We start from the raw sequence: 23,539 nt of genomic DNA on the forward strand, positions 1-23,539 counted from the left end.
TATTACAGAGAAAAGGGAATCATTTAACCATGAAATAAACCCAATAGGATTGTTCTTCCCCCAATAAGGGGTAATTATATCTTAGTTGGGATCAAGTACAGGTACTGTTTTATTATTACAGAGAAAAGGGAATCATTTAACCATTAAATAAACCCAATAGGGCTGTTCTGCCCCCAATAAGGGGTAATTATATCTTAGTTGGGATCAAGTACAGGTACTGTTTTATTATTACAGAGAAAAGGGAATCATTTAACCATTAAATAAACCCAATAGGACTGTTCTGCCCCCAATAAGGGGTAATTATACCTTAGTTGGGATCAAGTACAGGTACTGTTTTATTATTACAGAGAAAAAGGAATCATTTAACCATTAAATAAACCCAATAGGCTTGTTTTGCCCCCAATAAGGATTAATTATATCTTAGTTGGGATCAAGTACAGGTACTGTTTTATTATTACAGAGAAAAAGGAATAATTTAACCATTAAATAAACCCAATAGGGCTGTTCTGCCCCCAATAAGGATTAATTATATCTTAGTTGGGATCAAGCACAAGGTACTGTTTTATTATTACAAAGCTTAAGGAAATCATTGGTAAATGTGGTAATGTGACTTTTTTTTTCATTAGAATTGGAGCCTATGGGAGATGGCCTTCCCATAATGTGGAGGTTTCTGGACAACAAGTTTCCCGGTAATGGATCCCATACCTGTATTCATTATACTTAAATGCTCACCACCACCATGTGCTTGCAGTATATAGTGTGCCTCCTATGGGTTCCACACCCACACATATGAATTAGCTGCCATTTTTAAATGAGCAATTTAACACCTCTAAACATTTACCTTAAATAAACATAGCATTTATTTTTATACCTGGGCCTGTGAATATTATTTTTCACACTATTGGGCACTCTACTATAATAAGCTCTGGTAACCAAACAGGAGAATGTTAAGTGGCTGCAAATAAATTAATTGGAAAGGAAAAAATGTGGGAAATGCATTGCCTTGCTTTCTTTAGCATCCATGTGTTAAGGTAACAACTCTCTCACTGGTGTATAAAATGCTTAAAATAGCCAATGATTTGTCTACTGTTTCCAGTAGTTCATAATAAGTGTGGTAGGTATAAAAAATGCAATCTGGTCTTATATGCTGCCCTAGTGCCTTATTTTACTTTTCTTTCCCTCCCTTTAATCGGGTTAGTTCAGTGTACCCTTTAATTGTACCTCGAAAATTACTAATTGCAAGCTCTTCTAGTATCCCTCAGTATTTATTATTAAATAAATTATTTAATAAAATATTTAACATTTTTACAAATTATCCCTGTAATAATAAAACTTGTACTTGATCCCAACTAAAATATAATTAATCCTTACTGGAGACAAACAATCCAATTACTGGATACAAATTGTGCTGAAAAAGTCACCCTCGGCTTATACTCGAGTCGGGTGCCTTGGGCCCCTCCAGACTAGCACCCACTGTCCTTTGTGTGCAAATTAGGCCCCCCCGCAACCAGACCCTCCAGTGCCCTTGGCCCACTCCCAAATTCATCTTTATCTACCATCCTCACCTGTCCCATTCTGCACTAGACATTGCACTTTAAATTCTATATAAACTATATATAGTTCTGAAGGGTTTTAACTCTTTGTATTTTAGCTTGGTTGCTGATTGAGCTAAGGGGGCAGTAATGTTAAGGTATCATTGTTGATAAAACATTTGTTTTTGTTGACCCTCCACTTACAGAGCTAGTTTACAGTTTTTATTTGAAATACATATTTAAAAACATATACCCCACTGATGCCTTAATGTAATTTTATTGGTATTTGTTTTGATGAAACTTAGCAGCAGCTGCTGCATTTCTCACCCTAGGCTTATACTCGAGTCAATACGTTTTTCCAGCTTTCTTAGGTAAAATTAGGTACCTCGGCTTATATTCGGATCGGCTTATACTCGAGTATGTACGGTACCTACTATCCTAAAGTCATATCCTGCCCTTCAAAGACAGTTAAGGATAGTTTTATAGTTAAAGGGGGTTTAAAACCCCCAAAAATTAATGCAAAATTGCTCTTCTACTTTTGCAATTTACATTCGTTTTTTAAATAACTTTTAATACTGTCAGATATCAGCAGTTTTACACTGTTAATATCAGGCTCTGAGCTGCTAAGCTGGCTAGCTGCCACAGAGTTAAGGTGGCAATTTAGCTCCTTTAGTCCAAGTCAGTGAGTTATGAGGATGGGGCACTCCGACATTTCCTACCTAACAGATATTTGGCTCAAAATCAGCCACGTCGCTCAGACAGGTTTAAAAATCTTATTGGTATGATGACCATATCAGTGCGTAGATAGGGTCCTCGACCTGTATCTCCAACGCTGTGATAGGGCCAAATGTAAACTGTGCAAAGTAGCATCAATTCTGACCAGTGCAAGCATGCACTATTTGACGTTTTTGGGAGTAACGGGTTAAAACTCATAAAGTGTGGCAGCAGGAAATATCTTTCTACTCCTCCTGTCCTGCTGCGCACAGCCTTAAATCTAGCATTCATGTTTAAGTAAAAAAAATAAAATAAACAGTAAACAGGGCCTTAAAACAGTAAATACAAGGCAAATGGATCAAAAAAAAAAAAAAAAAAGCAAGAAAGTGAAATTACTGACAAAAGGACAAACAAATATGGGGTAGGAAAGGATTGTGAAGAATTTTGTGTCAGCAATGCATGAGAGAGGCGATGAAATGTTATAGTCCCCCAGCTAATGCACGGCACCTGACAATATGACCACCAAGAAATGATTTGTGGTACGCAGTAAATGCGTTTCTGCGGAATCATGGAACTGTTCAGTTGTAAAGAAAATTCATCTCTGTATTAAAAAGAGGTTTAAAACACTATTCACCGTGTTTATTACTCACTCTTTTACAACATGGACAAAGGAGTCTGAATTGGAAAATTGCTGGCAGTCATGGATTGGCTTTGCGCCTTTCAGTCAGCTGTATGGCATACAAACAAGGGCAGTAGAGAGGAACCAAGATTTAGAGATGCCCTATTTTTTTTTTTTTAGCCCATGTGATCCAAATATAAAGGGGACGCTGACCTTGAAACTACTGAAAGGCGGCCATACACGCTAAGATCCTCTCGCTCGGCGAGGTGGCCAAGTGAGCGGATCTTCTCCTGATATCCCATCCTACGGGTGGGTGATATTGAGCTAATTCGGTCGTTTTGGCCCTGGGGCTAAACGACTGAATTAGAACAACAGGTACAGGCGTTAATCAGTTCAGGGACTGCATCAACGAGCCGATGCGACTGATTTTTAAACCTGCGCAATCGAGATCTGGTTGATTCCAGGCTAGATGTCAGTTGGGCAAAAAATCATTTTAACATTAAATAAACCAAATAGGATTGTTTTGCCTCCAACAAGGATTAATTGTATATTAGTTGGGATCTGGTAAAAGGGTGATAAGACTGGTTTATTATTACAGAGAAAGGGGAAATCATTTTTAAAAATTAGAATTATTTGATTATAATGGAGTCTATGGCACATAGCCTTCCTGTAATTCGGAACTTTCGGAATAACAGATCCCATACCTGTATTAGCATGACTATTTCCAGTCTGAAACTGAGAAGGCTAGCCTGTTGTGCAGCAGCCAAAAGCCCAGTAGACTGTGAGGTTACCGTTTCATTGCCACTTGAAAATGAATAAAATACAAATTAAAATCAAGTCCCATCACCATGGTTTGTTCCCACAATGCAGCACTTCTAGAAATGTTTTTGTGGTTGCCAGAACTGGGGACAATGCATCAAAATGAACAGAATTGCCCGACTGTCTGTGCTGCGCCTATTGAGGGGGGTGTTGGAGATGGTGTTAGCTCCAGGGTTCCCCTGTGTCTATGGATGCATCGCTTGATATGGATAGAGTCAGAGAGCAGAGCAAAGCACAACTACACGGAAGTGGATGCTGATGCAATCTCCTTTAATAGAGTTTTAGGTGCAAGGGACTACTCGGAATTTTGTGGCCATGCAACTGCATTTGCAGCTGTAAATGACCCCATTTGTGCAGGATTCAGTTTAGCAGTTACCATTAAACATCACTGGGTCTGTGCTCCCTTCATTTTATCTAAATGTCTATTAAAAATAGAAAGAATCCAACAAATAGCTGTATGTAGAGAGGCAGGCTATGGGGAAGGGCACGGGGAATAGCAGCTTTACATTAGTACATTATTTCAGAAAAGGTACAGAATTTTTTTAGTGATTATATAGGTATGGAATCCGTTGTCCCGAATGCTCCGAATTACAGCAATTTTTTAAACGGATTTCCTTTTCTCTGTAATAATAAAACAATACCTTGTACTTGATTCCAACTATGATATAATTACCCCTTATTGGGGGCAGAACAGCCCTATTGGGTTTATTTAATGGTTAAATGATTCCCTTTTCTCTGTAATAATAAAACAATACCTTGTACTTGATCCCAACTAAGATATAACTACCCCTTATTGGGGGCAGAACAGCCCTATTGGGTTTATTTAATGGTTAAATGATTCCCTTTTCTCTGTAATAATAAAACAGTACCTGTACTTGATTCCAACTATGATATAATTACCCCTTATTGGGGGCAGAACAGCCCTATTGGGTTTATTTAATGGTTAAATGATTCCCTTTTCTCTGTAATAATAATACAGTACCTTGTACTTGATCCCAACTAAGATATAATTAATCCTTATTGGAGGCAAAACAATCCTATTGGGTTTATGTTAAATGATTATTTAGTAGACGTAAGGTATGGAGATCCAAATTACAGAAAGTTTCCTTACATGGAAAACACCAGGCCCCAAGCATTTTGGATAACAGGCCCCATTACTTGTATTAGGAAATGACATGAATCTTCTATTATCCACTTTTTATCTCAGGCCCTCATTTCATGCTACTTTCTGGAATTCTGGAAAGCTAATAAAGCTTTAGTATGTTTGTATAGGTGTATTTATATAGCACTATCTGTGCATACAGTGCTGAACATCCAAGCAATACATCAACAGAGCAGATGGGGAGCCAGATATTTCTTCTGTAGCATCCACATTACAGTAGCACCTTGCACAAACTGCATCACACATTTATTTCAGCCTTGCTGCATCCTATCTATCATCCCTTATCATACTACTATGTTGCAAAGTGAAATAACTGCTGTCCAAGTTGGTGGCCCTCTGCTGCCCCCTACCTGTAACCCCTGTCAGCAGCAAACTAATCCCCCCCAATATGCTTCATATTCCCCTCTATTTTACTATAATACTATCATTGCAAGAGGAAGCTCTTCAGTAGCCAGTGGTTCAGTCTCCAGTTGTCCTTTAAAATCTTCATCCTTGATTTTTACATTCTAAAAACAGCAAGTATGATAGTGCACCATTTTTATAGCTAATTAAAAAAAAAGTGAAAAATATAAAAACAATAAAAGGGACGGTTCACTAACACATTAACTTTTAGTATGTTATAAAGTTAGTTTAAAGGTGAACCACCCCTTTTACCAATACGTATATGCAAGCATCTCCATTCATTTTGCCTTATCCCTGCTCATAAGGGGGGGTAAATAACGCACATACAAAAAAACACATACAAAATATAGTTACCCTAATAAATGTAGGAAACCCTTGTCCATAGTATCCAACAGCGAAATAATCGGGTTTGGGTCGGATGACTTTCACAATGTTCTCAAAAAACTGGGCTTGCTTTTTCTAAAAGAGAACAAGAAGAATAAGAGTATACAATTACGGTAACCAGCAAAGTGTTTTATGCCATGTTCTACATTGTTTAGAGAGTTAATCTGCATTTTATTTAATCAATGAATCTCCTGCTTGTCCTACTTGTCTCCTGTTAAGAACGAGTCAGTTTATAAATTGCAGCTCCTCCCGCCACACAATTATTTGCTAGTGGGGATATAGACAAGCCGTTGAAAATGAAAATATTATAATATTATTTCATTTAAAGTGCACACTTATTACTGCCTTGATTCTCACATATTATATATATATATATATATATATATATATATATATATATATATATATATACACACACACAGTTGATTTTCTTTAACATTACAACAGTGTTTTTCAGGGTTATAGCATATGTAGTGGAGAAAAGTCAGTGACCTCCCTATACCGTCCTTACCTAATTGCCCAAAACCCCTCAAGTGTCAATTTTTGGGACGCAATATGTACCAAGTGCACAGGGATAAGAGCATGTAATTAAAGGGGACAACAGGGAAAAGAGGCAGTATCTGATGGTCACTGGCAAAAGAGCTGCCATGTCTGCTATTGCCTTAAGCTGGCCTTACCATAACAGATCTGCTACTGTGGTGAGGTAGCCAAATGAGCAGATCTTTCCCGATATGCCCACCTTGACATGGGTGATATTGGATTGAACGGATAGTTTGGCCCTAGGACCACATCAATAAGTCATGGACTGCTGGCACTGTCTGAATTTTTACACTTGCCAAACTGACAATCAGCCAAAAGCAATGCTTCCACAGCTGTTTGGACTGGACTCTAGCACATAGTAAATAGAGGGCCCAGCCTAAAAGTAAATTAAGGCGAAATTTGAAGATTTACTGCCTTGCATACCCCAGGTTGACTGTTACAAATACTTTTTTTTTTTTGTATTGTATGTTTTTAACCTTGGTATGTTGTAAAGGACCACAGAAACGCCAATAGGTTAACACTCCCCCCACCCCAAAACTGCTATTTTTTTTTTATATCTTCAGTTTGAATTTTACTTGCAAAATACTCAGTTTTGGGGGGTAATTAAGTGCTAGAATACTTTGGTGTCACTGTTACTTTAAAGGGGTCCGAATAATATAAGATGACAACGTGAGGACCTGATCTGAGAAAGTCTACTGACCAAGTGTGTTTTGCCTAGAATGAAGCCCATTATAGGATGTGTTTAGATCATGTGGGTGTTCCAACCATGTAAGTAGCTTGCCAAATACAATCCATAAGGTCAAATCACATCAAGATGTGGATGAGAAACTGTGGAAGTGAGTAGGGGGTGCGGTTTGTCAACAAGAGATATAAACTGCTTCATGCATGGCAAGTGCTAATGTTACTCAATACTCAACACCGATAACAGAATGTCTATAAAACACAAAAGAGCTTTCATCTCTCAAGTAACACTCACACCATATTTAAAATGTTAGCAAGGAACATACCAGCAGTTCACTGAGTTGCTCATAATCAAACATCTCATTTTCATACTGTTCAGCCAGTTCTTTGCCAAGGGTGATCGCTTCTTCCCACATCTATGCAAAAATAAAGTATTAAAATATCATGTACTTTAAGATTACATCAAACCACAGTCAAAGAAAAATAAACATTTGAAATTAGAGGAAAAGAACAATAGTACTATGATAGAAATAAGGAAAACACAGCATAGTTATCATGGACCTGGTGTGCAGCCACATGTTGCTGGTTTGGTTGGCCACTGGCCTCACACAGCAACAATGAGAAACATCGGTCAACCAAGATTTCTGTTTAGCAATTGAATACTCTGCAGAGTTTGGGGGCTTGGAAAGGCTCTCGGCATCAGCATGCTCTAGTTGGCCCCTCCCTCTACCCACTCATGCCCCCCACTTTCCGACTGCTTGCAACAGTGTAGGTAAATGCGGGGTCTGCTTTGACTATAGTTACCCCACTGGAGGCTCTAACGAGTTCAGTTATAGAATCTCTTATCTTAAAAACTGAATTCCCAGAAAGTGCAGCCACATGTTGCTGGTGGGATGGCAAATGGCCTCAAAAATGAACAAAGAGAAACATTGGTCAACCAAGATTTCTGTTTGACAACTGAATACTCTTCAGTGATTGGGGGCTTTGAAGGCTCTCGGCATCAGCATCCTCTAGCTGGCCCCTCCCTCTACCCACTCGTGCCCCCCACTCCCCGACTGCTTGTGACGGTGTAGGTAAATGTGGGGTCTGCTTTCATTATAGTTACCCCACTGGAGGCTCTAACAAGTTCAGTTATAGAATCTCTTATCCGAAAAAACTCAAGTGCAGCCACACGTTGCTGGTGGGTTGACCAATGGCCTCAAAAAGTAAAAATGAGAGACATTGGTCAACCAAGATTTCTGTTTGGCAATTGAATACTCTTCAGTGACTGGGGGCTTTGAAGACTCTCAGCATCAGCCGGCCTCTCCCTCTACCCACTTGTGCCCCCCACTGCTTGCAATAGTGTAGGTAAATTTAGGGTCTACTTCCTCTATAGTTACCCCACTGGAGGCTCAGTAATAGTTCAGTAATAGAATCTCTTATCCAAAAAAACTATTTCCAGAAAGCTCCAAAATCATGGAAAGGCCACATCCCATTGAGTTCATTTTAAAAAATAATTCTAAGTTTTGCAAAAGAGAAAATCCCCAAGTTATTAAAAAAAACTAACAGATGAGGCCATCCAAATACGTAAATGGTGCTCCGAGTAGCCTTGGGGTGATACAAACGTCGGGCCTCCTTTTGGACGGCCTTGGATTTTGGCTTAAAGAAAGCCCTGTTTCAGGTTGGGTAAACCGTGGAGCTTTTTCAAAAGTGCAGTTTAAGATTTTGTCCAAATATTTATATTGACAAAAGGAAACATTTCTATGACTAGGATGAGCTTCAGTAAGTCATGTTCCATTTTCTTGCTTCTCAAAGACTGGCAAGTATTATGGTAAAAATTGGACAGCACAACACACAAAGAGCTGTGAGGACTACATCAAATTTTTTAGTTCAACTTTAACCAACGTATAAATCTGTACATTTACATTTGAGGTGAAAGTGAAGTAATGAGAACAGTCAAAATGTCAAGGCAGCAGAGCAATTCAGCTGCTTCACAAAGTGAAGTAAATTCTTCTTTATTGCCTTGGGGAATTGTACCAATCAATCATTCATTTCCTATAATGCAGTGTGGCATCGCTGGTGTATACACTACGTATGCTAGATCAAATACTCCGTCAATTTTGATATTTTCTACAACATGTAGGCTAAATGGGAAATGTCATGCCATATGTTAAAGAGAGAAATAGAATGTACCAAGACTGCTTTCTACTTGGCTTGGTACTGATCTTTGTCAATTAAAGGTAAAGATAATCAGGGGATTGCAAAATAGTCAAATTGCCCTAAATCTGGAACATGGAAAAATGCAATAAAAATAACTAAGCCAAAGAGAGAATTGACTCGATATGATCGGTACAATCACGGGTTGCAGTACTTCTGAGTAGCGCTTCCTTCAGTAGATGATAAATTATTCTTTATCAAGGAGCCACCCCTCTGCTTCAATATTGCTAAATATAGAAAATCTGTTCCTATGAGAGAGAGGCTTGGGGGTTAACTGCCACTGGGCTAGTTTATAAAATGCAATTTTATCATGTTACAAACTACAATACTGACAACGATTATGCTTAGTGGAGTGAAATGATGGCTCATTAAGCTAAAACTGAATAGGAAAAAAAAATAATAATATAAAGTGTAAATAAAAGGCATTTAGCACATTAGGCTATAAAAACTAATGATCCCCCAAAAATAAAACTGTTATTTGAAAGAAGTAATTAAAGTAGAAGGAGAGATATCACATGATATCATTTGCAATGGGAGAATAATTGCCATATCTATCTAAGAGTTCTGAAGATACACTTCATGGGCCAAAGTATTTGGGCACATTATAAGGCACAGGTATCCGCACATTCTCCCTAGGTGGTGTCGTAGTGACACAAAATCTAACATCATCACATGCATCGCCAAGTGTTGGCTGGAGGGGTGTAAGTGACACCAACATTTGGGGGTGTATTTATTATAGTGTGTAAGCCAACATCGTGTTGCCCATAGCAACCGATCAGCAATTAGATTTTTGTGGTCATCTACAAGTTAGAAAACAAAAGCAAAGATCTAAGTGGTTGCTATAGGCAACATCAGTGTTGGCATACATACTGTAATAAATATGCCCATCACACTCTGGAACTCTGCAAAAAAAAAAAATTTTGAGGTGAGTGACAGCATTTGGTCCATGCCGCAGTGCTGACTGGCCCTGATAAATAGTGAGTTGGGCAGTTGGTGGGAAGCAGTTCCTTCCTTCCTTCTAGGTGTACGGGCAGTTTAAAAGGATTCTGCCACAAGGATTTTTTACAAAACACATCAGTTACTAGTGCTCCTCCGTCAGAATCCTGCATTGCAATCCATATTTCAAAAGAGTTAACAGATTTCATTTTTTTACAATTCATTTTGAAATTTGTCAAGGGGCTAGACATGATCTTAGTTTTCTAAGTGCCCTTAGCCATGTGACTTATGCTCTGATAAACTTCACCCACTCTTGAAGTGATGTCACCCCCCTTTCCTCAAAAGCCAAACAGCAGAACGAAGGTAGCAGTACAACAGCTCCCTTACACCTGTATTACTAAGAATGCTCCTATGCCCCACCTAGTGGTAGATATGAGAAAACACCCAAGTCCTGCCATGACTCCATAACAACTGAGTAGGAGAAACAATAGGTTATCTCCAAGCAGTTCTAATGGGTAGCGCTGGCTCCTTCTGACTCAGCTCAGACTCAGGCACAATGCACGGAGAAGGCACCTACACACCAATATTACAGCTAAAAAAATATGTTTTTTGTTTCAAGAATACAATTTAAAATAATAAAATGCATTATTTGCAACGTACACAGTGTCATTTAATAATAAAAATCCCGTTAATAATTCCCAAGAAGTGCAGAAGCAATAGGTAAATAGACATATTAATAAAGATGTAGCATGCATATTCAATTTACCCTTAATAACTCTTCACCTAGTGCCCCTAAAAACTGCTGCTGAGCTGTAAGTCCTATTTAGCAGTATCAATCTGCTAATATGTTTTAAATGACAAAACTATATACAGGTATAGGACCCATTATCCAGAATGCTCGGGACCTGGGGTTTTCTAGATAAGGGATCTTTCCGTAATTCGGATCTCCTACCTTAAGGCTGCCAAAAAAAATAATTTAAACAGTAATTAAACCCAATAGGATTGATTTGGCTGCAATAAGGATTAATTATATCTTAGTTGGGATCAAGTACAGGTACTGTTTTATTATTACAGAGAAAAGGGAATCATTTAAGCATTAAATAAACCCAATAGGGCTGTTCTGCCCCCATAAGGGGTAATTATATCTTAGTTGGGATCAAGTACAGGTACTGTTTTATTATTACAGAGAAAAGGGAATCATTTAACCATTAAATAAACCCAATAGGGCTGTTCTGCCCCAATAAGGGGTAATTATATCTTAGTTGGGATCAAGTACAGGTACTGTTTTATTATTACAGAGAAAAGGGAATCATTTAACCATTAAATAAACCCAATAGGGCTGTTCTGCCCCAATAAGGGGTAATTATATCTTAGTTGGCATCAAGTACAGGTACTGTTTTATTATTACAGAGAAAAGGGAATCGTTTAACCATTAAATAAACCCAATAGGGCTGTTCTGCCCCCAATAAGGGGTAATTATATCTTAGTTGGGATCAAGTACAAGGTACTGTTTTATTATTACAGAGAAAAGGGAATCATTTAACCATTAATTAAACCCAATAGGGCTGTTCTGCCCCCAATAAGGGGTAATTATATCTTAGTTGGGATCAAGTACAAGGTACTGTTTTATTATTACAGAGTAAAAGGAAACCATTTTTAAAAATGTGAATTATTTTATTAAAATGTAATCTATGGGAGATGGCCTTTCCGTAATTCAGAACTTTCTGGATAATGGGTTTCCGGATAAGGGGTCCGATACCTGTACTTCAATGGCAAAATGACATCACTTCGAATAAGTTTACAAAAATGTAACTTTTGGCTTAAGAACTCCTTAAAGACATTAAATCCTTTGCTACTAGATAGAAGCAAACCCTAAACTGATTTCTTTACGTTTTTTTCAACCCCCGGTGACTCACTGAGTGGCGGCACGCTGCAGACTGCTCATGCAGCAGAAGGGTTAGGAGTTCAGTACAAAACTTTCTATATTATTTCTGGTCTAGCAACCACAGAAACTATTCGGAAGCTTAGTAATATTCTATAAAGTCAGTGGATTAAAGAGCGTTATTAAAATGACTTTGCTTCAGCAAAAGACAATAAAATAAATGAACAGACAGCGGATCCGGCAGCAAAAGGTTAGGTTGTTGTGATGAAACTAGACACAAGGGTATGAAAGCAAAGAACAGAAGATTATGGCTTTATTTCCCCCCCAAAAAAATACTATCACAGAAGATTATGGCTTTATTTAGAAAAAAAGAATAATATTATTGCTGCAGTGGAAAAGAACAGCTGAAAAGGACCCCGGCTAAACATGAATTCTCTTTTTGTTATTTCTTGAGCTAAACAGGGCAAACGAGGAAATTGAAGCTGCTCCATATTTGGTAGAGGTAGCTAATTAGATTATTATACAAGTCCCTTCTCCCTCTTTCAGGCTTTGTTTTGATTGTTTTGTTAGCAGGGGTCCATTATGCAGGAGATTATCTATGCACTGCTAAACTAGTTATCAACCTTTCAAAGGTCTAAACATGGAGCAGCTTAGGTTTCCGTTTGCCCTCTTTAGCCCAAAAAATTACAAAAACCATAATGTGATATCAAAGACACAGGGGCTTATTTCTAGATCGTAAGCGAAATTTAACCTGGGAAGTAACCTGGGGCAAAGAATCAAATGTCTGAAAAAAGCCAGTTACTGATGGGTTATTGCCCATGTGCAAATGTGTCTAGTGTTTATATATGAGGCCCAGTAGTGTCTCTTTGCAGACAACTCAATAGATCTAATAGACCAGGACAGGCAAGCCAATACAAAATTATTTCTGGAAACGGTATAATTCTACATGGGTACTGTATAGGAAACTTAACAAACAAAATATACGAGGGATCATTAACTGATACCACTGGTGCAAGTGCACCCATGGGAAATGCTGTGGTCTGTACCTTGCTTTGAATTAAATTCTATGACAAGGCGCAGAATGCACTTCTTTGCTAAATGAGGATGATTTACATTTGCAAGTAATAACCTAGGTGTTACAAATCCCATGGTGGCCACTATATTGTTATACAGTTATTGATAGGGCTGTAATCCCTGTAGAGCTAGTTATGACTTTAGAGCTGTAGTGAATCCCTAGAGCGCTGAACACAGACTGGGGATCAAACATCAGCCTCAATGGCAACTACAGGGGATCTCTCCTTGGGATTCCAGTAAGCCTAAACCTGCCATACATGGTGCGTTTCCATAACATGGAAACGCACACAAGTGTGGGCATCTCTCCTGACTTTGCTCTGCCTCACTGGATGCAGAAGAAATAAGACCACAGAAGGGATGGGTCAGTCATACTTGCAGCTCCCCTTGCACATAGAGGGACTTCACAGGACAGATATAAATACAAGTTGAGTGCTTCTAAACTTGAAATATCCCTAAACCATGCTTCCATTCAAGCACATTATAGGGCACTTCATATAAAAAAATAATAATAATAATAATTGCACTTCTGACTGTAATAACCTCCTCAGTTACCTGTTCATATGCAAACACTGTAGAATTCAACATGTAGGATGTACAACGCATCCAATGGACATGTGAGTATTGCAACTTAGGAGTAAAAAGACAAATGTACCTATTCTGAATTCATCAGAATCTGTTCTTTCCAAAAATGTATAGTTTTCTAGTGTAAACCTACTCGAAGTGGAATATTTGGCCTTGAAATCTAAAGAATGCAGATTTCTGGGCCAGTGCTTTGGAAAGTTAGCAGTGTACTGCTGGGACTTTTTGACCTATACAAGTGAGAATTCTCCATAAAACTATATATATTTAGTATTGGTGCGTTCAAGAGCCTTTCAACTTTCCAAATCAGTTGTATTTTCGTGTATAAAATAATTTCTGATATATGTGTTTATATTATGGAAAATATTATTTTTCTTCATTTTTTAGACATTTAGAAGCCTATAACTTGTTACAGAAGTGGAATAACACAAAAATAGCATATTTTGAAAGCTTACAGTATGTTGTCATGAAATATATATATATATATATTATTTTCCCAGGTAAAATAAAAGTACCCTCTAGAAAAAAGGCCCTTAAAGTGAAAGAGTGCTAAATGTTCAAAAACAGTCTGGCAATACAAGTTCCTCTTTGACCAAATGGGCAGGCAGTTAAAGGGTTAAAGAATATAAATCACAATTGCAGTGTTTAAAAAAAATTAAAAATTGAAAAAAAAGTGTAAAAAAAATTCAAGAGGCAAATAAAAATGAAAGAAGCCTTGTTTTTGTATTACCTTGCCTTTATCAAAGTAATGGATAATTTCTTGGTACAGCTGGTCTTTTAGTTGCCCTTGTGTTGTTGCTTGGTAACCATCCCGCTGAGTAAGGTGTGCGGCACATGCTTCTTCAGACCACTACACAAAGAATAGAAATGATATGCATGGTAAGTACAGAGTCAGGCAAGCAAGTTGCTCCAAGGAAAAAGATTCAATTTACTGTACTCTCACAGTGGTTTAAGCTGATCGTACATTTAAAGTCATCAAACAAACCGATCTTTTCCAGATATATCTGGGTCATATCTTGCCCTCGGGCCAACCAATTGGATCATGTTGACAGTAAATGCAGGCTGTCAGGGGGAGAAGCACATCAATGAGCCAATGCAAAATAGTAGGCCATATATAAGTGCCAATCACCTAAAAAGCCATTTCAGGCAAATGCCACAGGTGAATGAGAGAGACCCCTGGGCATTTTGGATTCATCTCCCAAACAGCCATCAAAGTATATGCAGCTAGGGATCCAAACCCACTCAACTGCATAGGGATCTTATATGGAAATGTAGCTGTATTGTACATTGTGACTGGCTGGCCAGAACTCCCTATAGCGGTGCCCATTTCATTACTTTATAATCATTGGCCGGTACCTTTAAAAGCTTGGCGTGCAGCAGTAGAGTATAGGCAGCCTCGGTATAGTTATCACATTCCTTGTGTAGATCGCACAGTTTGTACAAATACCTAAAGCAAAAAAAAAAAAATACAGATGTACAATGAGCACTACCAATGATTCATTTTTTTCATCATATTAATAGTAGAAATATTGAAATGGTTTATTACATGGCAACGTCTTAAGAAAAAGAGATTCTTGTTAGAAACTAAAGCTGCTGCCTGGTAAAAATCGCCATGAAGGCAGGGTAGAGTCCTACTGGTGCATCGGTTGTGTGAATCCTGTCTGGGTTCTGGCATTTTCCAAGTGTACCCTTCATTACTGCAAGGCATTCTGGGAATGTGTACACGGTAGCTATTACAGGAGAGCTATAGGCAGATGATCCTTATACAATCCTGCAAAATATTACTTTAATATGTGAGCCCATTTAAATAGGATTGGGCTGAAATTGCTGCAGCTCTGCCCTAGTTAATGGGCACAATGTTGCCAATAAACAGAACCATAAACCATAGCAAGCAGGGTCGACTGGGATGTGTGGGGCCCACCGGGGTTGCCACCCACCCCCCAAGCGCAGATATCTCATACTTACCTAGGTGCAATCAGGGGACGAAGCTCTGGGGTGGAGCGCTGATGCATCCTGGCAGGGATCGGTTCTGGGTCGGTGGGGCCCACTGGGTTTTATTTCCGTGTCCCGCCAGCCCAGTCCAACCCTGACAGCAAGCAAGCAGCATTTGCCTTTGATAAGTCAGCTCCAAATCAAACTGGTTGATATATATTACTGCACTAGAAACTCTTACTCCATTTGCCCCAGCTACAGGCAAGATGACATGGAGGGGTCATATTATATGGCACATTGTGTCCCCGATACAGTTTTTGTGACATTAAAATATGTACTTCTGTCGTTTTTTTTTTTTTTCATTGAAATAAAAAAGTGAATTCTTACAAACCTTATGTACATTTCTTCTCTCTCAATCTCTTTGTAGAAATTCTGCAAAACAAAACCAGGCACAAAAGAATGTAAAATGACCCATTTAAAGAATTTTCACTGTCAATATGGCTTGTAGTTGGTTGTATGAGGTGTAATATCATTTTTGGAGATAGCCTACAGTCTACAATAAGCTCCCTATAGAATGGAATAGAATTTACCTAATACTGGAAAGTTGGAAATGTGACAGTTCTTTATTTAAAGTTGATGCAGTATTTTTTGATTTTTCTTAAATTTGAATAAAAAATTATGGCTTATGGATATGGGCATTCAGTTTCATTTTAGTATGTTACAGTGGACTGGAATTCTAAATGAGCTCTGACATTTCAAGTCACTTTACAGCAGCCCCTCTGGTATTTGCCAGGACCCACAGATTGCCAGTCTGGGGCTGTGTTAGATAATAGCATATTTTAGCAACTTTTTAATTGGTCTTCATTTTATTCTTTTCTGTGTCTTTTCAGCTTTTAAATAGGGGTCGCTGACCCCAGCAGCCAAAACTATTGCTCTGTAAGGATACTATTTAATAGTTATGTTTTATTACTGATCTTTACACTCCCTGCTATTCATATTCCTGTCACTCATTAATTTTAATCTACTGCCTTGTTGCTAAGATACACTGGGCCCTAGCAATCAGATAGCTGCAGAAAATCCATTTTTCGCTTTCTGCTGCACAAAAAGCTAAAAATCAAAAACCACAAATAAAAAAATAAATAAATGAAGCCCTATTGCAAATTGTTTTAAAATATCAATGACTTATTAAATTTAAAGGTGAACTACCCTTTAATTCTCTATGGACTGTAATTACTGCTGTTGCTGAAGCATTACACCTTAGCAAATGATCAACTTCTCTGTTTCTATGATGAAAAGTCACGTGATTTTAAGTATTCAGCCTAATCCGAATCCTGCTCAAAAGGTCAAATCTTGGCTGAATCCCAAACCAAATCCTGGATTTGGTGCATTCAGGGTCGGACTGGGCCAACGGGAATAAACCCTCTGGGCCCTGGCCCTGGTTGGACCCACGGGCCTGACCTGATCCCCGCTGGGTGCTCCCCTGAGACGCCGGTTTTCCTTCCCCGACACACTAAAGGGAAGTTTAAATTATGCATACTCGGGGGAGGGAGTCGGACAACTCATGGGGGCCCCTGCGGAAGGTGTGAAAGCTGCGGAGGTGGCTCATTGGTGGGTGGGTGCAGGGGCTTTGCGAAGGCAGTGGTGGGCCCTGCACCCCCAGTCCGGCCCTGGGTGCATGCCTAGTATATGCTAGAATGTATGTGAAAGAAAGTAATACTCAATGTGAACAACACAATTCAACTCCTTCCAGCAGAATGCTTTCTCTATGGCATTTACAGGAAGCCAAGAAGAGCATGAAGGGTTAGTAGGTGACTTCCATCCAAGTGTGATTAGTGGGAAGGAGCTAAGTAATTAAAAAGGCAAGTCTGTCTAGCTGCTCATTTCTTGCTTTGTAAGTCAATATATAGAGCTGACACTGTTTAGAAATGCAAAAGAACAGCTCAGAGTATATAGATCCTGTGTTTATCCAGGATTAAAGAACCTTCTTTCTTGTGCAGTTTAGCTGAGGATATACAAATATTTTGTTTCCCCCCCAAACACGTTGGGACGCGGTGCCACTCTCATGGAACATTGTCAGGGATGCCATCACATTCACCTTTCATCTATTGCTGCACACTGGTTCCCTGATACAAATGGCTCCGAGATACGGACGTATGAATGGGCTTCTTGGGGTTTCAGGAACATTGTGTGCCGCATTATAAATCACATAAGCGCAAACACTTCCTGCTGAACGTAATCTGCCAATTTTTAAACATGAAACTCTGCAGCAGCAGCAGGTAAATCTCTGAAACATTCCCTCTTTCCAAGAACGGCTTTTACTGTGCGTTCATTGAAAGCTACAAACAGATAGAGAAGAGCGAGCAACACAAATCTGGTGGGTTTTTATTATAATGCATTTGGGCGGTGTATATTCCTTTACAAAATATACTGAATATGGGCAAATGAGTAGGGCGTTTTGGGCAAATACATTATTTTGCATATTCTGCATATTGTGATGAATCCTTTCTTTTTCATAAAGCACTAAAACAATTGGTAGTCTGTGCTGGTTTCCCCCGCAGAAAAATCTTTGGAGGGCCCTGGCGCACAGGGACTCCTACCCACCCACTCCCTGACCCCCCGCCTACCCGAGGCCCTCACGTCCCCCACTCCCTCCAGGTAGGAGAGCTGCTGTGGAGGGGGATTTATAGTCTGTTTCTTCTATAGTTATGCCACTAACTCCTGTTGTAATCAATAAAGCATAACCCTTTAACTGCCAGTAGCTACAAACATGTAGCTGCATGTTCTCTAGCAATGGTGCTGGTAGAAAGGGTTAAAATGATCCAATGAGCCATGTATGCCATTCTTTCCTCCAACTGTTGCCTATGTTTCAGGCTTACTGAAAGGAGGTGTTTAATATTCAATGTGGTTAGCTGCTCCCTCCTCCTACCCCCATAATTCACAAGAACCAAGAACCTGCACTTCTCATGAAAGGTTGGGGAAATCTGAGGATCTGACAGCTAATTTATTGGAGTTCCTTTTGTAAGTAAGCCTCAGTGTCCCCTTTTGGTGTCGAGTGTCAGTGCTACATATACCCATTCATGGGTCAATAGACATAAGATTTGCTTCATTCAGGTCTAGAAAGCTGGGGGTATAAAATGGAGAGCAGTGCCTTTTTTATCTGGGGTTCTTCATTACCGGGCAGTCTTAATGCCTCTTAATGCCTCATTGTTTTATTTTCATGTCTGTGGAAATGTTGTGCCTTAGTAAGGACTGGGACTTCAAGCCTTTAGCCCTAGAAAAGCCCATGTAAAACTGATTTTCCTCTGTTAAATTCTTCCTATGAAATGCCATTCATATCTCGGGAAGTTAAAGAGAAGTCTCATTTACAGTGTTAATACCTTTCAACAGGGGTCGGGAGCTAATAAGCAGTTTCTTTGAATCGTATATGTCAAATAAGATGAGAGGGTTAAGGTGGGATCTGCCTATTGCTACTCTGATCATTATTAGAACAGACTGAACTGTTTAACATATAGAGCACAAGCATAACAGATGATACATTAGAGCAGGGACGGCCTCCCCACGGCTCGATAGTGGTTGCTCCCAGCGTGTGCTAGCAGATGGTGGGATTTATAAATTAGAACAGGTGTTTAGGAAACATATGTAGCTCGAAATCTTAAGGAATTACTAGCATCCTTCTGCTAACTAGGCTAAAGGCATGCAGGGAGTTGTAGATTGGCAAGCTGCTGGAGAGACACGGGTCCCGCTCTGGGATAATAAACCTGGGATGAGATTCATTTTTTATAAAAAGCATAGCAAATGCTTTGTTGCAGTTTTTTACAGTGTGAAGTAATCAAATGGTGTGTGTGTGATGGTTATCGTATCCAAAACGCACCGCAAAATATCAAAAATTAGCTTTTATCCAAAGCATTGGGTTTGAGGAAAGCAAACATCTCATTGGTTGCTGCGGGTTACTGCACTGGGCCGAGCCATAGTTATAGACCCAAGAGATTTGCATATATGTGTATATATCAACGTTTCGGTCACATACTCAGACCTTTATCAAGATTTATTCCATTATCATCTTCATAAAGGTCAGAGTATGTGACGGAAAGGTCTATTCTGCACTAATAAAAAGATTTTTTGATTTTTCACATCCAGTCCTGTGAGTTCTGGATTCACTTTTGCTTTACGTTTTACATTTAGGTAAATAACTTTTTTACGGTGTGTGCCCTCCGCCTAGTATGTTACATTTACATTACTGGATATTTATACAGTTACTGACCAAAACATTGACAGTGCAGCTCATTCGGTTCTCTTTGTTCTCGTCGTGCATGATTGTCCTGTAGTCCAGTAATCGCTCCATGAGCCGGACAACCAGCGTGACAAAGTTCTCTCCATTCTTTGCTAGGTATTTATGTTTCCGGCAGTGCTCCAGCAGTCTGTAAAAGTTCACACAAGCATTAAAATAAACCAACTCCGCAGAGAGGGAAAAAAAAAAAATATACTAATTACGGTGTTTTTAATTCCCGCTGTTCATTAGCACATTTTAAATATAAGTGAGGCGCAAAGTTCACCACGTACTTGTTATTGTCTCCTGCATCTAAACTTAGATATGAATCCTAGCGCTTCATCAACACTTACATTTTCTCAAATAACACTTTGTACTGCTCGTCTCCTCGCCCTCCTTCAACTTCATGGTCCAACTTGGTGATGATCTCATTCTCAAACTGAAAAAAATTAAATGTACCCAAAATATTCAGCTCAACGACTGTAACCAGACACAAATTTCTAAATCTGAGAGACACCTAGAAGCTGTCCCACAACTGTTGTCAAACTACAATGCCCAAGAGCCTCTGGGATGTTAGCAGGGGAAGTTGTAAAGGTCAGCAGGCTATCAATTCTCAAGAAGGCACATACATTTTTAATATATTTTAACTTTTTTTTTAGCACCCAACTAATCAGATTTATGCTTTCTTTAAGTCAGCCATACTGGCTAGCAATTCAGCCACTGGTGGAAAAAGTCGGAAGCCTACTGGCCTGTGGATTGGGAGAAAAAGATAGATGCCTATGGATAGGCTATATCTGAAAGACGGGCAAGTTAACTATTGATCAGGAAAGACTGGAGAGTCTCATTTGCATCTAGCTAATAGAGCAGTCCTTTCCCAATGAGTCTCCTGGTCTCCCATGGCAAGACTTGATAAAACTCACTTGGGTGGCCAATTTAGCTCAGCTTATTTGGTCCCCTACTGCAGTTGACTGGTTACAGCTAACTTTTGGTTGGTTCTTGGAGGCTTGAAATCCAGAGCAAAATGACTCCCGTTTCATATATACCTGTGCCTGATTTAGAGCAATATGGACATTATGGATACTATAGAGGGGTGGTGTTTCATTGAGCTTTCCACCCAAAAGCTGTATGAAAATGATCCATTCCTGTAATTAACTAGGACAAACTGGACATTTTCTATTAAGGAAGGCTATCTTCCCTCATAGGAAAATATTACAGAAACATTAAAATGCTTCTGACCCAGAATGAAAGCTAGGCAAGAAATACATTTATTATAACAGACTATAGAAACACTTTACTCACTTGTGGCTTGTTCATTTATAGGCTGACACGACAGACCTATTGTGCTACAGAAAGCCAATCACCTCACAGCCTTTGGGAGCAGAGGTATAACTATGCAACTAGGAAAAGCCTTAGGGTGTGCTTGATTAATAGACTCATGCTCAGAATGAGACTTAATGTTACAATGTGTTCTACAAATTGCTTAAATACCAAGAACAACTATTTTCCTCCACACTCAGCAGACTTATTATGGGAGGAGAGAATGCCCATTTAGTCTCAATTTTCCTCCTACATTTCGCAGAAGAACAGTACCAATAAAACCTGCTGGGGTCAAATGCTAGCTCTGTTTATAGGTAATCAATAGCAGTTCAATACAGCCCTTAGCAAATCAATATTGTTACAAGCAGCCTTTCCCATATGTGATGCTATTTAATGACCTTCACTAAATCACTTACTGAGACCTAAATTATTTATCTTGCATTCTAACTTTTGCATAGGTAATTAAGCCATAACAACAAGATTGTAGTTACAATTCCAAGCCCGAGACCTGCAGCATAAAAACCTAAGAACTGGCTTTTCTCAACGTGTTTCTCACTTGCTTACAAACTGCCAATTTAGGGCACCGGAGTGAAAGCATTACATTGGATAATATCTAGCTAATGCAGCTAATGGTTTGGTTCACACTAGCATAGGCACCTTTACACATTATTTCTAACCTTGATGCTTGTTTACTCTAACAGCCTGCTGTAAAGTGTTTCTTTAGCAAACACATTTAGTTCTATTCAGCCTGAATTCTTATTTGCCTAAATAAATAATAAAAGTCAAATCTATTTAGGCCAATATAATAAAAAAATAATAATATCTGCATGCATTTAACATTTGCCCGTTATTTTAAAGACGCCATTGATTACATTTTAAGCAGGCAAAAGTGCATAACTAGATCCTTCTTGTAACCTGAAGTTTGTTGAGAAGAGCCATTAATATAAAAGCCCAGTTTCTATGACTACCGGCACTGTCAAGGTTGCGTCTTGCATTGCCAGTGTTTGGACATATTGCGAGGACCATATTAAGCAGACACGTGGGCGTTATTTGAAAACAGACTGACACGTTTCTTTTATTCTTTTGCGCTTTTACCCCGTTTCGGGTTCCAGAGAATTAACATAATTCAAAGCACAAAAAAATAAAAATATAAATAAATAAAAAAACGCAGGATCCGGTGTTAATTAAAATGACTATCATTACCTCTTACTGTAATTGCAAAAGATCTGTTATCGTACACAACCTTTTAACTCCGGTTGCTGATTAATGCAGTACATCAAAAATGTAACCTTTTTGAGGGAGAAAAATATCTAAAAAATAAATTAGCTAGAAATTTGCATCAATTTCGCTAAGTGTTTGCGAGTTAAAGACTCACACAAGCCGGGGCTGTATGACCTTTCAATGAGCTCACGCTGGGACCGTACAGAAAAGCTAACATAATCATCTAATAAAAAAAATAAAAATATCCCCTTACCAGAATCAATTTGCACGTGACTTCGCTTAATTAAAGTAATTAGGTACAACTCCCTTCAGTGGCAGTTTGTCTCCCTTCAGTGGCTAAACTAGTTCAGCTCATTAAAGGGGAAGTCATCACTGAGGGATCCCAAAGCAAAGGGAGCTCGGAGCCAGGGAACAAAACCTGGGAGAAATGGCTATAAATCTGTGCCTGCCTAGTACAGGTATGGGACCTGTTATCCAGAATGCTCGGGACCTGGGGTTTTCCAGATAAGGGGGTCTTTCTGTAATTTGGATCTTCCTACCTTAATTCTGCTAAAAAATTATTTAAACATTAAATAAACCCAATAGGATTATTTTGCCTCCAATAAGGATTAATTATATCTTAGTTGGGATCAAGTACAGGTACTGTTTTATTATTACAGAGAAAAGGGAATCATTTAACCATTAAATAAACCCAATAGGGCGGTTCTGCCCCCAATAAGGGGTAATTATATCTTAGTTGGGATCAAGTACAGGTACTGTTTTATTATTACAGAGAAAAGGGAATCATTTAACCATGAAATAAACCCAATAGGGCTGTTCTGCCCCCAATAAGGGGTAATTATATCTTAGTTGGGATCAAGTACAGGTACTGTTTTATTATTACAGAGAAAAGGGAATCATTTAACCATTAAATAAACCCAATAGGGCTGTTCTGCCCCCAATAAGGGGTAATTATATCTTAGTTGGGATCAACTAAGGTATTGTTTTATTATTACAGAGAAAAAGGTAATTTTTTTAAAAAAAAATCTGAATTATTTCCTTAAAATGGAGTCTACGGGAGGTGGCCTTTTCATAATTTGGAACTTTCTGAATAACAGGTTTCCAGATAACAGGTCCCATACCTGTACAGCCGATGGATTTTGTTTGAGCAAAAGAAGCACTAAATACAATTCAAGCAAGCAGATCTGGAACCCAAAATATAATGTTGCCCCAGTCTAGTACAGTTATGTGTGTAATATATTCTACTGTACAGGTTTCTAATATAAGGTTACTATGCATTAAA

At 38.8% G+C, this 23,539-nt stretch overlaps 1 protein-coding gene across 2 annotated transcripts in view; it reads right to left on the reverse strand.

The window, feature by feature from the left end:
- The window catches only part of dock1 (dedicator of cytokinesis 1), a 215,706-nt gene that overhangs the window by 26,800 nt on the left and 165,367 nt on the right, over positions 1-23,539 (reverse strand). For both annotated transcript variants that reach the window (XM_012959631.3, XM_002932662.5), the window contains exons 34-40: positions 20,073-20,158; positions 19,714-19,870; positions 15,844-15,884; positions 14,877-14,967; positions 14,251-14,370; positions 7,180-7,269; positions 5,603-5,707 (exon numbers count right to left, since the gene is read on the reverse strand). In XM_012959631.3, coding sequence (XP_012815085.1) covers positions 5,603-5,707; positions 7,180-7,269; positions 14,251-14,370; positions 14,877-14,967; positions 15,844-15,884; positions 19,714-19,870; positions 20,073-20,158 — 690 coding nt within the window. The remainder of the gene's footprint in view (positions 1-5,602; positions 5,708-7,179; positions 7,270-14,250; positions 14,371-14,876; positions 14,968-15,843; positions 15,885-19,713; positions 19,871-20,072; positions 20,159-23,539) is intronic.

Source organism: Xenopus tropicalis, chromosome 7, assembly GCF_000004195.4.
Source record: "Xenopus tropicalis strain Nigerian chromosome 7, UCB_Xtro_10.0, whole genome shotgun sequence".
Classification (NCBI taxonomy): Eukaryota; Metazoa; Chordata; class Amphibia; order Anura; family Pipidae; genus Xenopus; species Xenopus tropicalis.